The 15,631-nt window shown below is 40.7% G+C and overlaps 1 protein-coding gene across 2 annotated transcripts in view; it reads right to left on the bottom strand.

The window, feature by feature from the left end:
* The window catches only part of ccny (cyclin Y), a 45,625-nt gene that overhangs the window by 23,800 nt on the left and 6,194 nt on the right, over positions 1-15,631 (bottom strand). For both annotated transcript variants that reach the window (XM_086192156.1, XM_086192157.1), the window contains one exon: positions 2,109-2,183. In XM_086192156.1, coding sequence (XP_086048282.1) covers positions 2,109-2,183 — 75 coding nt within the window. The remainder of the gene's footprint in view (positions 1-2,108; positions 2,184-15,631) is intronic.

Genomic DNA, 15,631 nt, shown 5'->3' on the forward strand with positions numbered 1-15,631 from the left:
TAACCACTCATCTCATCGCGGCTCAGGGGCGGATGCAAAAAAAATACATATTTCCCAAAAATGTTGCTTAAAGCTAAAATGCATCATACTTCAATATAAATGACAATCCCTGACATTCCCGCCCCTGCAAATGAGTTCACACAATGATCAGTGAACTTATCACCTCTGGATAAATCTCTCTGCTTTTCACGTAAGATGCTGTTATTGTGTGGTGAAACTCCTGCGCTACCAGCAGGAGACATATTGCACATGTTCTGTGGGTAGAGCTGGCTCCATCTCGTAAGCCCTCTTCTACCTTGAAAGTGGATAAATAGTTTCATTATGTGGCATTGTGTTACAGACTTCCCAAATGGGTCAAATTCCAAAAGTAAGACAAAACATCTCACAGGGGGATGCGTGACGCTCAAAAAATGTATCGACTGTTTTGTTTTGTTTTTTAGAAAAAATGACAACAGCACAGTAAACCACCACCTGAAAAAAATATTTTCAGCTCACCCCAACTAACAAGATTGTGGATAAATAATTCAATCCTGCTGTTCTTCCAACCCTCCAACTGTTATCACACCAAATAGATCACACTGTGACAGTGAAAAATCGTTTGAAAAAGGGGGAAACATGACGCTAGGCACAAACAATCCATCCACTGTTTTTACAGTTCAAACAGTAGCAAGGGAGTAGCTTTCAGCAAAGCCTTCCATGACATGTTTGGCTTTAAGGCTATGCAGCCTTATTCATAATGTATAGGCCAAAAGCACATGACCACTGAAACACACACACACACACACACACATTAGCTGCAAAGGCACATCACCTGCAAACAGAGGGAGAAAAAACATTGAGCCCAAGAATACAATACAGTCTGAGACAAGTGGCCTCGAGGCCCAAACACTCAATAAACAGAATTCGACCTGCCGGCTAAGACCATACACACTGCTTACCTCTTTTGATGGGCACAGCAATTGAATAAAAATAAATAAATAAAAAAATTCCAAGGTGTCTCTGCTTATTTTTGACATACGTACACCTGATCAAACATGATTATTAGCAAATACATTGGCCACAGATGTCGACAAATCTTCCTGCTTTATTTGTATTCATGTAAAAAAAAAAAAAATTGCAAACAGGCTTGATGAGGTTAATAAAATAGGGTCAGCCCCGAATATCACATCACGCCTTAGCCTTCAGGCAACAAACTCTTGCTGGACCAGCTATTCCATTGCATGAGCAAATAGAACAATATTAAGCCTATTATCATCACAGCGAAGAGATTACATCTAAACTGAAACGTCATGTGAAATCCCATCACATTTCAGATGATTAAAATATTATATTTTGCCACTCTGGAGGATCCTGCTGGCTACAGGATCAATCTCTCTGTCTGACAGTAGATAGAAGATGATCAAAACACCTCAGTGTAACTAATAAAATCTAATGAAGGCTGCTGGTACAAAGTTATCACTGGAGTCTGCAGCAACACTTGGTGAATGAAAGGTGGTAGTCAAATATATTTCTGTGTGGATCCACATCTGAAATCAATGAATCGCTTAAATGGCTCTCCTTCCCCCAAAGCAGGAATAGCATATATGATTTGTTGACTTTCCGAGTTTTAAAGATAAAAATACTTTGAATTTATTTGACACAGGTCGCATGACTGCTTGATGTGCATCTATCACATATTGCAACACTGCTCTCTTGAATGACTTCTGTCAGAAAGGGTCCACATTTTTGAAGATCAGTGACAAGTCACACAAAAGGCACTCAGCGTATGTGTGAAAAATACAGGGAGAAAGGTAATAAATATCCTGTTTTATGTCATCTTTCAGGGCCATACAAGAGAGAGAGAGAGGGAGAGAGAGAGAGAGAGAGAGTTCAGTGGAATAATAGCACATATTGTTTTTCATGGTATGTAAAAGAACTATTGAGACCATGTACCCACATATGATAGCATGATATGATGCTGCTTGCAACTGATTTAACCTAGGGATGAAGTAAAAGCCATATATGTACAGGTAGTTCCATCAGCACAACACTCTCATCAAATTGTAAACCAAGAAGTGTGACATTTCCAAGATAAGTCAAGGGGAACTGCACCATACAGCAGAACTCACCATCAGTCTGTGACTTGCTAAGGAAGATGGTGCTGGCCCGAGGATGATCTGAGGGATTGTACTCCATGGGAAGATCTGTAAACAGAGAGGAGACAACATTATATTCTGCAGCAGTGCACAAGTTTGAGATCTCATCCGAGATGTTTGTATGTGCATGTATGTATCTTTTGATCTCCATCCATCCATCCATCCATTTTCTACTGCTTATCTTGTTAAGGGTCGCCGGGGGGGTGGAGCCTAACCCAGCTGCCTTCAGGCGAGAGGCGGGGTTCACCCTGGACAGGTCACCAGTCCATCACAGGACCAACACATAGAGACAGACAACCATTCACACTCACAGTCACACCTACAGTCAATTTAGAGTATCAATCAGCCTCGTCCCCTCTTGATGTCTTTGGACTGTGGGAGGAAGCTGGAGTACCAGAGAGAACCCTCACAGGAACAGGGAGAACATGGAGACTCCACACAGAAAGACCCCGTGCTGGAGCTATGTAAGCTATGCATACATACAGTATATACTGTATATATACATATATTATAGATACACACACACATATATGCATATACACACAGATATATGTATATGTATGTATGTATGTATGTATGTATGTGTGTATATATATATATATATATATATATATATATATATATATATATATATATATATATATATACATACACTATAAACTCATGTCATTGATGAAAACAATTATCAATAAAAAAAATTTTAAAGTTGCAAAACTTATTGCAGCATTCTTCCTTAGGCTTTTTACCAAATACAGAGAAAGCCCAGCAATTCCCCTTCTTCTAAACGGCTGAGCTGAGTGGAAAAACAATCTGTCCGCTCTATTTGGTACCCCAGCACTGTGTAAACAGGGGTTTGTAAATCAATGCACTCAAAAAGCACAGCAGAAAGTTATAGATTTGTTATAGATCATTGTCTACACACATCCCACCTATGACCACCTACCAGCTTACACACAGTAGCTGACAGTACCAAGCAGGAATACTTGTTTAATCAAAGTCTGACTTCTCTTGTTCAAGCCATGGGAAAGTATATGAGGTTTAATATCAATGAGTGGCCTAATCATGTTCAATAATTGTATATGGGGGTGACTTGCATATAAAATGTTTGTCATATTAAGGTTTAAAATCATGCATAATTGCAGCCAGGGCCACTGTTGGCCATGTTGTTGTTGTAATCTGACAGCTGTTTGCTCGTTACTTCTCTGCACTTTGTGCCGTGCGACCGGGCCACATCAACCAGAACATCTCGTCTCAGAAATCTGTGCTCCAGTTGTTGCAGTGAGTATCTTTTACTTTAGGTGGGGTCAGGCGCTGCCTAGAGGGCGATATTATCCACTTATATTTATAGAGTCTAATGGGTAAAACCAATGAATACATCAGTCCAAGTCTAATGTCCCAGATCTTTGCCCTGATTACATCTTAATATCTTGGTGAGAATTTTAATTTGTTGATGTGCAAAGCAACGTTCTGAGCAACAGACTTTTCTGAACTGCAGTTACAGACACATGAACACAGGGGACCCCCAAGGCTGCTTGAATATTATGGTGGTCAGGTGAGGCGATTTGAAATCCTGAACAATGATTCAAAGCACAAAATGCACAGTTGACCACTCTCACGTTCAAATAAGCGTAACTCCAACTGTCAATCTACTTCCTATGATCTCAAAACATCCTAGGAGGACAATTAAAGCACGCCACATCAATTATCACCTAAATGTAAAAGAGGAAGGACACACAACAGTAAAACACAAAACAATCCAGCAGTGAGCTGTGGAGACATTTTCAGCTGCTTCCTGGTTTCTTGGATGATGTCAGTGAAACCGGAAAGGCCAGAGAGGACCAACACCCAGACATACTAATAGAAAGACAAGAGTAATAGATGCTGAAAGATGGAAGGACAGATGAAAAGAGATAAGCTGATAATAAGATAGAACCAGGGAAAGGAGGAAAGAGTAGAAAATGAATTTGAGGGATATATATATATATATATATATATATATATATACATACATATATGAAAAGAGACTCACATGGAGAGAGAAGAAAAGAAGAGGGGAGGAAATGAGAAAAAAGGAAATAAAACAAGATTAGGCAAGCTGACGTGACATGAGTTTACATAATGATCAGTAAAGCTGAAGCACAGTAGGAGAACGCGCCGTCAGAGCAGGCCGCAGTGTAAAATCTATGAAACAAAATTCATTTAATAACTACAGCAACATAGAACAATTAAATACATGTGAATGAGCCCTGAGGACATTTTATTGGGTGCTAACTGTGGTGAAATAATAATAACAATAACACAACAGCTGATTACATTCCAGCTTAAAAAAAATCAATTAAATCTAGCGATCATTATTTCCAGTAAGTGGGCAGTGGCAGTACAAAATTTGTTTTACAATATCGTCTGTGGTCATTTTATCTAAATGTCGCACTATGTTCTGACCTTACTGTAAAGTGTTAGACAGTTGACAGTTCACCCTGCATTGTCACCTCTGCTTGCAAGTGCCAAGGCTTGCTAGTTAGCTAAGCTGTCCCTGTTCACAGCAGCTCACATCTCTGAAAATGTCTCACGTTTAGCCACCTTAGAGACATTTATGCCTGCAGCAAACCTCATGATTCGCCCATGTAAATACTGAAAAACAAGACTATTTTTCACCAGCACATCAGCCTGGCTGGCGAGGACCACGGCCCGCCAGGACCGTTAACGTGCTGTTCAGCAGGGCTATAAACAGCAACAGGCTGTGGTGCCAAACTTGTAGCCACGTTGCTAAATCATCCTGTTTTCTTTTACTTGGTCGGATGTCTGTATATGTAAAACGCATCAGCTGTGGTGCCCAAGATGAGCAGCAATCAGCTTGTCGTCCATTGTCTGACTCAACAGAACATCAGCATCCAGCTTGCTAGTGCCACCACCAGCTCTGGAGTGTGGATTTCACTGGGACTTCACTCACTCACATAGTCAGTCAGTCATTCAGTCCCTGACATGTTCAAAGGGCTGCCCCCTCCATCAATAATGACAAGAAGAAGCAAGAAGGACATACAGGGAAAGAAACAAGTAGATGGGAGCAGGGATGAAGGCAAGTACAGATAAAAAAAAACAGAGAAAGTGAACAGATGAAACCTTGTGACAAACATTCAAAGCCTCCTTCGTGGAACTGCAAACACACCATGTGACGACGGCCGAGCATACCTGAGATCACAGTGCCTCTTACAGTTCTCTGCGGGATACACATCCAGGCAACAGCCATTGTGTCCAAAACTCTTTTGAACTACTGTCTTTTTGTTTTTGAGAGCCACTTGAAGAACCTCAAAGGACACTAACACACACTCACACACACACTCACACACACACACATACTCACACACACACTCACACACACACACACACACACACACTGCCCTGATGTAGGAGGAAGTGACACACGATGCAGATAAAAGATGGGTATGTGGGAAGAAGTACTGAGCAGTGAAGTACTGGAGGTGGGTTAAATGATGCGCACAACTTGTATTTGGGCACAGTATGCACACAAACATTTGTAACACATCAGGCACTTATAGTCAAAAGCCTGTACAGGATATTGGATAACCTGAAAAATGTAAGAGAATACTTTAAACAAAATGAAATGAAATATTTAAAACAAGTCAAAACATTAGTCTGCATTCCTTAGAATGGAACAGCTTTTGTTTTTTAAGACAGGACGCTGCCTATTCACAGGTCCACAGATCTCTCTTTTATGTCAGTGACCTTTGGTGTGGTTCCACTCCACTCAGTTTTCTCTTGTTCTCCAACCTGGGGTCGACGAAAGCACCCAACTTCCTGCATTTCAGGAATAGGAGAGGAAATGAAGTGGGGGTGGTTATTACACATTGTTAGAGAGGTAGGGAAAGGATGGAGGGACTAGGTCACTGTGTGGATTTAAGCCAAGCTTGGCTGAAGTTCTCTAAAACACCATTTGTATTGTTACCAACAGTGCACAGCGCACACATTACACCTATAACGCCACTGATGACACTGTGGCCATTACAAGAGAGCAAAAGATGGGGACATTCAATTTTTGCCAGCACAATCAGACCTATACATGTACTTGGCATAGCCTATAGCACTGAACATGCGTCTGCAAGAGCACTGATCACTGCACTGGTCCACTTTGTCGCATCACATTTCTGCTCGGAGGAGCAGAGATGATTTGCGGTGTTTCAGCTGCCATTATTTTCATGGTGACAAAATGAGAAGCATAAAAAGAAATGTGATTATTTTACGTAATACTGATACAGTCAGGGCAAGCCCACAAAGCCCATCAAGGCAGCCATTGAACATATTTTTATAACAGGTCAGTAAAAAAGCACCAGGTAACTGAATTTGATAGATTATGTAACTAATCATGCCCATGCCCTCACTTATGTCAAGCAAACTGATTTTGCATTTTTGATGGGGAAGCAATACTTTACCCAAAACATGGATTTGCCTTTCTATTACTCACAATTAGGTGTCTTGGGCTCACAAAGTCAAGTCCATTTTATTTGTACAGCACCAAATCACAACCAAAGTTCTCTCCTGACTCTTTACTAGTAGAGCAGGTCCAGTACCTCACTCCTTCAGTGAATCTACACCCAACAATTCTCCATCAGCAGCACATCCTGCTACAGTGGTGATGAAAACCTTCCTTTAACAGGCAGGAACGTCAAGCAGATCCAGGATCAGTGGGGACGGCCTTCTGCTTTGACCGGTTGGGGGGAAAGAAGACATTTTCCTTTCCAGTATTTCACCTTTGTAACTCTAACTACTAACGTTAATGGCAATTTACAACCAACAACAACTACAGTGACAAAACAACAGCAAAACTACCCAAGTACGTCCATGTTTTGTTCTTGTACATTTTTTTAGCTTCATCTTTTTTCCAGTTATCGACAAACATTTTCATTTCGTGACCAGCTGCCACGTTCATTTTGCACGTGCTCGTCCGCCCCGTTCGCAGTGGCAGGATAATATTGGCCATTGGATACATTTAACTAAAAAGACCACTGTACGCCATTCGTGATGAATGCTAATATCACTGTGAATTCCTCCGTGAAACATATAAAACAAAATGCTAAAGTTGAACTTTCAGGAAGACTCATAAGACACAAGATGATGTCAATAATTATGCTGCCAGGGCCGACAGATGGAGGTTAACATGAATTTTGAAAAATCAAGGAGTGGGCGCACTGCGATATTTCAATTCATATTCAATAGTTATTGACATTTCATCCAGCTGTCAATATCATTAAGTATATACTGTACAATCAATAATTAACAAAAAAAAATAGTCCTCCAGACATTTAAGACTAGCTTAAACAAAGAGAATCATCGATGACACTAAAGGTGCGTTTCCACTGTCCCCAACACGGTACTAACCATTACCATTTTGGTCCCAGCTCCACTGGGGTTCCAGGCGAGCGGGCACTAAAATGTGACGTAGACACATAGCGGGCACTGATTGGGTAACTTACCCACTTAGGTCGTCCACTTCGTATCATCTCAGCCTCAGCGGAACACTGGTCATCGCTTGGTCAAGTCTTTTATACTTTTCTTGGATGTCTTTTTCGCTGCATGAAGCCTTGCCTGTCTGTCCTCTCTCACTTTTAGTTTAAGCAAAAACCACTGACCGAGCAACAGGCATAACACTGCCTCCATGTCCTCCATTGTTGTTGTGTCGCACACAAATTACGTCGGGGAACTCTCAGCTGGTGGGTCCACCCACGCTGACGTGGTACCCAGTGGTAGTGGAAACTCACCCGACCCAGGCCGAAGTAAGACTTTGATTTGCCCCACTTAAATGTTGACTCTGCTATTTTCTGCTGATGTGATTCGGCCCACACTCAGCATGAGCATCAGGACAAGCAGTTACTGCCTTTGTAGATTCAAAGACGGAGAAAAACACAATGGGCTGGGAGACAAAAGGGACATGAGAACCAACATCAGGGGGGTACATTGTTTTCAATGTTGGTGAATATCTGTATACTCCTTGTTACTTTGTTTTTGTCTTGTGTCATGACTTTCTTTTTTGTTGATAATAAATTTAGTGATTTTACTAAACTGATTGTTTAGTGCAGAGCAGAAGCACAACCCCACTTGACAAAGATGCACAATTACAAAGTTAGGAAAAAAAAATTAGCTTAGCGCTGTTTCCTCAAATTTTTCTACAACACAATTTTCAAAATCAACTGACATTTCTCCCCCCTCAAAAATAGATGAAGACTGTTTGAAAACATGAGTAAGTTTTTACTTTTCCTTCTGTGCATGAGAGCAGATTAAATAATGGGAGTGAGAACAAGAGACCTAGATATCAAAGATGTCAGTGGTTGAAGATTCCATGGGCAGGGAGGGCTCTCATTTACTCTGCACCCAACTGAGACCGTGAACCCACCCTCCCTCTCACTCCCTCCCCATCCCTGCATCTTCTACTTGCTGTAACTAGGCAACGCTGGCTTGAAACGATTCAGATGGTGGAGGCAGACCCATCAAAGGCAAAGAGACAACCGGGCTTTGCTCTCTTTTTTCTTCCTTTGCTTTCTTTCTATCAGCCTAACCCACCTGATCCCCTTTAATAATTGCTGCTGAGCCTAATAAATCAATGGCATTGCATTTCACAGAGAATTAGTAAAGAAAACATTGCATTGCCACTACACGATAAGCAAACCTTCACTCAGTGCCTTACTGATGGAGAAGAAACTTATTATTTTCCAAGGGTGTGTGTGAATTTTTTGAACTACAAAAAAAAAAGAGTTCTATAAATACCCAGTTTCATAGTTTGGAAAAGCAGCATAAAAATTAGTCCTCTGCAGAGAATTCAAGTAAAAATACACAAGGAAATCCAAGTGAGTGTTGCTGTCTGGTGTTTTGCACAATGTTAAAAGATCTGGTGTGTCTAATGGGAATAGACACAAGCACATATATAACACATACATGTGTACTTACTAACACACATATGTAGATACACACAGCGGTGGTGCGGAGCATTCTCATGTAGTCCCTCGGTACAGGCACACAATAATAGGCTGTACCAACAGCTGGGTGGACAAGCATTAGGATCCAATGAGTGTTGACAAGTGGCAGACATATAGCCAATTAGAGGTAATAGCACTGAGAGAATAAAAAAAGATAGGGAAGAAGTAGTCACACAAAAAGTGGCCCCAAAGTCAAAGAACGCATACTTACAAGAAGCTACTTCAGCATTCAGACGGGCCATCGCCATTTTAGACCCAAGAATTTACATGTGGAAAAGAGAAAATGTGCACGACATTCTCATGGAGAGAATCACATCTTTTGCTACATAATAAAAAAACAAAAAACAGCATTTGTTATATCCTTGTTCCTGTTTGATCACTTCTGGCTCCAAAGGATGACATGAATAATGGTTGTTTTGGTAGCATTCCACCTGTGCCTTGGGTAGTCCTGCCAACAGCAGAGGCTGATGTTGGTTGAGTCAGACTAACATGGGCCTACATTTCCATATACCCTGGTGTAGTTACTGCTGTGGTTACAGGTGTAGTTACTGGGGTGGTATCTTTTAAGCTGACAGAAAAGATGTGCTGTTTTCCTTCCTGGTTGGCACCGACCACAAGCGTATTTTGTTGATGTTTAATCTGCATCCCTTTTGTGACATCAACTACTTAACATCTTTTTTTTTAATCAACTATTTCCTTAGCTTTAGATAGGATCACTTTTCATTTCAATCAGTCCTACTTTCATTCACTTTTCTTACTTTCACCTCAGCTTTCAGCACCAGCTCGTCAAACAAACAAGAAAATTAGTGAGTGAGCACCACTCGCCATGATTCCGACTGTGCCCATGAAAATATGAAAGTAATAAGGACGTCAATTTCATTATAAAATGAATATAATGTTTAAAAAGGCAATATGACCCCTGAAACACCACCCCTTCCACCGACTATATCTGTGCCTACAGAACTCAACCCTACACATTAGTAGGGAAGTACCGTGTGCAGGGATCCGGTTGGTCAGAAATACGGTACGAGTCTATGTTGTAGAGCAATGCACATTAGCATCATCATCACCATCATAAGCATCCTGCACTATACGGACAAGTACATGTGGTGCATGCTCAAATCCTCCTTTCATTCAGGTGCGGCTGTTTTGAATGCAGTTGCCTCTATTATTCAAGATAAAACACGTTTTTGTCCTCTTCATTTATGATTCAGACATATCAGTAGTCAGTTGCTAAAAGCTAATAATCTGTGATCACCCAGTGATGCTTTTAGCCTGTCGTCACCCTATTGTCCATTTGTTCCCTTACAAACGCCTTGTTCAATCCACACCTCTCCCTACCTCTCTCTTCCTCAGCGAGCTTCATCCGGTGTCAAGCTGTGGAAGGAGCCGAGGGTGACAGGAAGCAGGCCATCTGTGCCAAGCTCAGTCGTAGTTTGTCTGTGTTGACATTTTCACACATGCACATGTTGGCATTAACACATACAGTGCGTGCATAAATCAACAAATACACAAGAATAAAAATGGCATTTCTAAGTGATGCCCATAGGGACTGATACATGCACACCCTGGCATGAAGCACTTTAAAAAAACAAGTTGGTGGATTTTTACTGAAATGTGTCATGAAATGGGAACCAGGTTCCAGTAAGAGCAAAGATTGATAAGCAGATTTAAACCCCACAGGATCATCAAAAATCTATGACATTGAAATGACACTTAGTTAAGAAATTTAACCAACTAACTAATAATTTTGCAAATAAAAATATGTTTGAATGTGGAGTTGCCATGACAAGCACTGTCGCCTCACACCAGGAATGTTCTAGATTTGAATGAGTCCAACTGGGTGTGGACTTTGGATTTTCTCCAGGTGCTCCGGCTTCCTCCCACTGACCAAAAATCTGACTGGGATTGGGCTGGTGACATGTGCAGAGTATGACCTGCCTGTCCTCCAATGACAGCTGGGACTCGCACAAAGATAAGCTGCATAGATGAAGGATGGATATTTTCTACAATAAGGTACATTTTTTAAAAGAAATACAGACTAGGTCAACATCTGTGGATGGACCTTATGTGGTCATTGTCTGAATATGTGCCCAGCTTGTCACAGAGATCGTCAGGGATATTCTGTAGATGATATGCTCATCTACAATTTTCTATCCTGGTCCCAGTCATATATTTTTCAAAGCATTGTAATAATTACTGAACAACATATTCATTTCTATAAAAGCTGCACTCTGTTTTACGATCAGCTTTTTTTTTTCTACTCAACTATATCGCCCACAAAACCAAACCAAGTCAGCTCAGCAAGTAAAGAGAGATTAGAAGACCAACACTGCTGCCTGGACCTGTGGTTCAGTCTTATGTAAGGAGTTTGTTTCTTCAAAGCTGCACATTACCTTGTGAAATATGTTACTAGCTAGGCAATTTTATTTGTACAGCCCGTTTTCACCAACAGTTTGTCTCAAAGGGCTTCACACGGCATCGTAACAACATCCTCTGACCTTTGACCCTCACTTTGACTGAGGAAAAACTCCGTAGAAAACCCTTTTAACAGGGAAAAATCTGAGAAACCTCAGGGTGAGCAACATTGTGGACTGTTTTCATTTTAAGCAGGGTGTACGACAAAAAATTGTAGACACTGTATTTCAATATTCAGTCCGATCAGTGATAGTTTTAGTCACTGGGGGGACAGCATTGCCCCAACACTTCACAAGATAGAAGAAATATTATGCATTATCAATGCCCTCTTATATTACATATTATATACATGATATATATCTATATCTATATTACATTTCCTTGTAGCTTCTATACTGTAGTGTATAACACTACCTTTCTACAGGTCTGGCAGCTCTGTATTTCAACTATTATAGAATTTGATGTGATGTAATGGTGAGCTGCATTACATTACATTTTGTCCTCCTTCCCCAGGATATGCTTTAGCTCTCATAGAGTCAGAGGGAGAGGACTGCACCAGGTCACCTTCCAATCTTCTTGTCCTCCACTGCACCTCCCATCCTTACCACACCCTGCCACCAAGGATGATGCTCTTGGCCTGTTTGTCACACAGCATCCATGGTTGAACTTAGACGGATGTTTTTGATTTCCAGTTTTCAGGCAGAGGTTAGTCAAGCAAATATATCAAATGTGTTTTGGTAACTGCACATTTTGAATATATCCTTCTAAATAAGGTTGATGGAAATGGCACAACTGTCTACCTCAGACAAACAAAAAAAGGTTTTTGTGCTTTTTCTTCGGCTTTTCTTAAGAGTTAATGTGTATAATGTGGAAAGAAAAAACACCTTGTCATCTTATGTTCATGTGACTCAAGCGTTTAACTCACATTTAAAAATGGAAATGGCTTCTATTTGCAAGGACATGCATAAGGTGGGTGACGATCAAATGTTTCTTTTATAAAATTCAGTTCAACTTGAAAATTCACCCACTGCTAAATAAGTTTAACAAGGACTGAATAAATGAGGGAATGAAACAATGTGTCTACCTGTTTAAGAGGGACAAGAGACCCCAAATATTCACACTGTATTTACATTTTAGGGGCACATGACTGGCATAATTAAATAATGGGCATTCTAACTACATAAAACTTCTATTTTTTACTTTAAGAGGTAAATGTACAAACATTCAGGCTGCAGCTTGTCATTTTTAACTGGTGCTGCTTTAGATCAAGTTATATCAGCTGCTACAAATGAAACTTAATTCTCAGGAAGGAAACATGAGGCCTTTATAAACAGCCCGTTTAAGGCAGGATTATTATGTATGCTTACTGTTGTATGTAAAATTTAAAACTTGAAATGGGCCTCCGCCTCTGATTGGGCAGCAGGAGCACAGAGCAAAACTGACACCTGTATACAAATGCCTCTTAAACTCCCCTTCCCATTATTTAATTGCACTCAAGTCCCATTGCCTTTCAAGACCACTGATGGGATTACATTTAGACAAGTGAGCATTGATTTCTTCCTGCATCCATCAAGAACAAAAACTTGATGAAGATACACTCCAAATGATGAAGTGAAGACTTGAATCATGCAACCAAGCATTCTTTCACTCCATGTTGTCAAAGTCTGAGCTTTACTTTTTAACGGACCAGCGCCAATGACAAAAGAAATGAGGTGGTTAAAAAAACTGTACAGCACAACTCCCCGGAGCTGTTTTTGTTTTTCTCTCATCCCAAAGTTGCATGAGGCCTGATAGTGTTCACATGGCTGATCCTCCCTCTAAGGAAAATGCATATCAATTTCTAAAATGCATGACTCAATCCATTCCAGAAGAAATGTCCCCTCCAAGATGACTAAATACAAGTGTGAATATTTGAAAATGGTTCCATTCTCCGTTTGCCTTCTGGTACTGGCACTTTGCAAAACCAACTCCTAGAACTAGTTAAGAACTAAATTTTCACACAATGGCACGATTATTTTGCAAATAAAAACTTTTGAAGTCCTCGTGACATCAAGTATCACAGTTCACCCAAATACCACTATGTGCTATGTCAAAATAATCCATATCAAATAATCTAAGGAATTTTACATTTGCAGAGCCAAATAACTGAGTCATTCAACTATACTACTGTTGTCCCATTATATATGAACAAGGTGAATCAATTTATTCATCAAAGTATGACCACCTCTGGAATGGCAAGGGATGGCATGACCCCTTACAGCTGGTGGTAATCAGTGTTTCTTCCAGTTCCCCTTTTTCGTTACATACAAAACAAGATAACCAGCAGGAAGCTGAATGCTTTTGACACAGCAAATCTAAATTCAAAGAGTAGTCAAGAAGAACAGACAACAACTTCCAGTGATATTTCCTCCAAAAAGTCCATTTTGCCTGTCAGCCATTACAAATAGGTGTCTTGAGCTCAAGAAGACATTTTTTTCACTGCTGCATCACTTCTTTGCAACTCCGAAATGCACAAAGAGCCAGCCTTGTATGTATGCAGTTTGAAGCCAACTGCATCCTATAGCCACTAACTATAAAAATTCCAGTTTACACACTCAAGTGCATACATGAGGGTCTCATCGAAGACAAGGGTCTGTGTTTTGGGGGTTTGAAAATGCAGGAGTTGTGTGGATGCAAGGCACAAAGGTAAAGTTCTTCACTTAGAGATGAAAGCTTTTTAGTGTAGCTGTAGCTTGAGCTGATGGGGGGAATGAATCCTAGGATGAAGCATGCAGTGGCAAAACTGCACCTTCAGAAGTGAAGAAGAATGACAACAGATCCTTTCTCTACATTATCCAACGTAGAGATGTGCGTGCCGTTAACATCAACATCGCTATTGCAGTCAATCATTATTTTTACTGCCATTATGAGATAAATCAATGCATCTTTTACAGCCACATTCTGAGATGGCAGGCCACTTAACATAAAACCCACGTGCTACTGTCAAGCATGTAGGGAGGGAGAGGGAGCGGTATCATTGCTGGAAAATGTCAGTTCAAGTTTAATCCCAAGTGGGACGGACTATTTGCCGTGTCACAGAATGCATCAGAGATAGATTTTGTTTATTTGATGACAGTCTTTATTTCAGTGCTGAATCAACTGCCGGGTTTATGTCGTACAACCAAGCATATCCATGTAATAAGAATTTTGTTTGTGGATGATTATTATTTCTAAGGTTGTGCTTTTGTCCTTGTCAAATCATACTGGGTAAAAGCAGTTATATAAACTGATATGACACCAGAAGAATCAAGCTCAGTGACAGTGACTTATTAATTAAGGCATGTAAAATTTTTAATCAAGGAGCCTTTTTTACCTCATCGACAATTAAAACAAAATACTATCCTATACTATTATGGTACATCTAGGTCAACTTGTCTGGGATTTATATTTTGGAGACTCCCCAGGCTTATCAACCAGGCATGAATAATCCATGTCCAGATTTCAATTAGCCTGCAAGCAAGACTCATCAATATGTGTGCATATGTGCTCCAGAAATAACGAACTTCAACACCAATGAGACACAGACAAATGCTGGGCCTGGAGCCATTTCTCATTTACAGATGTCTATGTTAAGTAAAACCCAAACAGGGTGAGAGATCCATCTGTTTCATCCACTCCATTCTCTCAAGATGATTAACATCATGAGTGGCCTGGGTTTACCTTCACTTAGAGCTGCGGTGCAGCAACATGATGTCCTCTGACCAAATTTGGCTAAACATAGCACAGCTCTTGGTTGGGAGGGTCTGGGAATTACAAAGAATGTCCCTGTCTTGTGAGCAATGCAATGCTTGAGCTAAATGAGACGCACCCACCCATTTTCTATACCGCTTACTCCTGTTAAGGGTCATGGGGGGCTGGAGCCTATCCCAGCTGACTTCGGCTGAGAGGTGGGGTTCACCCTGGACAGGTCACCAGTCCATCACAGGACCAACACATAGAGACAGACAACCATTCACACTCACAGTCACACCTACAGTCAATTTAGAGTATCAATCAGCCTCGTCCCCTCTTGATGTCTTTGGACTGTGGGAGGAAGCTGGAGTACCAGAGAGA

This window comes from Aulostomus chinensis, chromosome 21, assembly GCF_037954235.1.
Source record: "Aulostomus chinensis isolate RoL2024-O1b breed Wild chromosome 21, RoL_Achi_v1.0, whole genome shotgun sequence".
Lineage (NCBI taxonomy): Eukaryota > Metazoa > Chordata > Actinopteri > Syngnathiformes > Aulostomidae > Aulostomus > Aulostomus chinensis.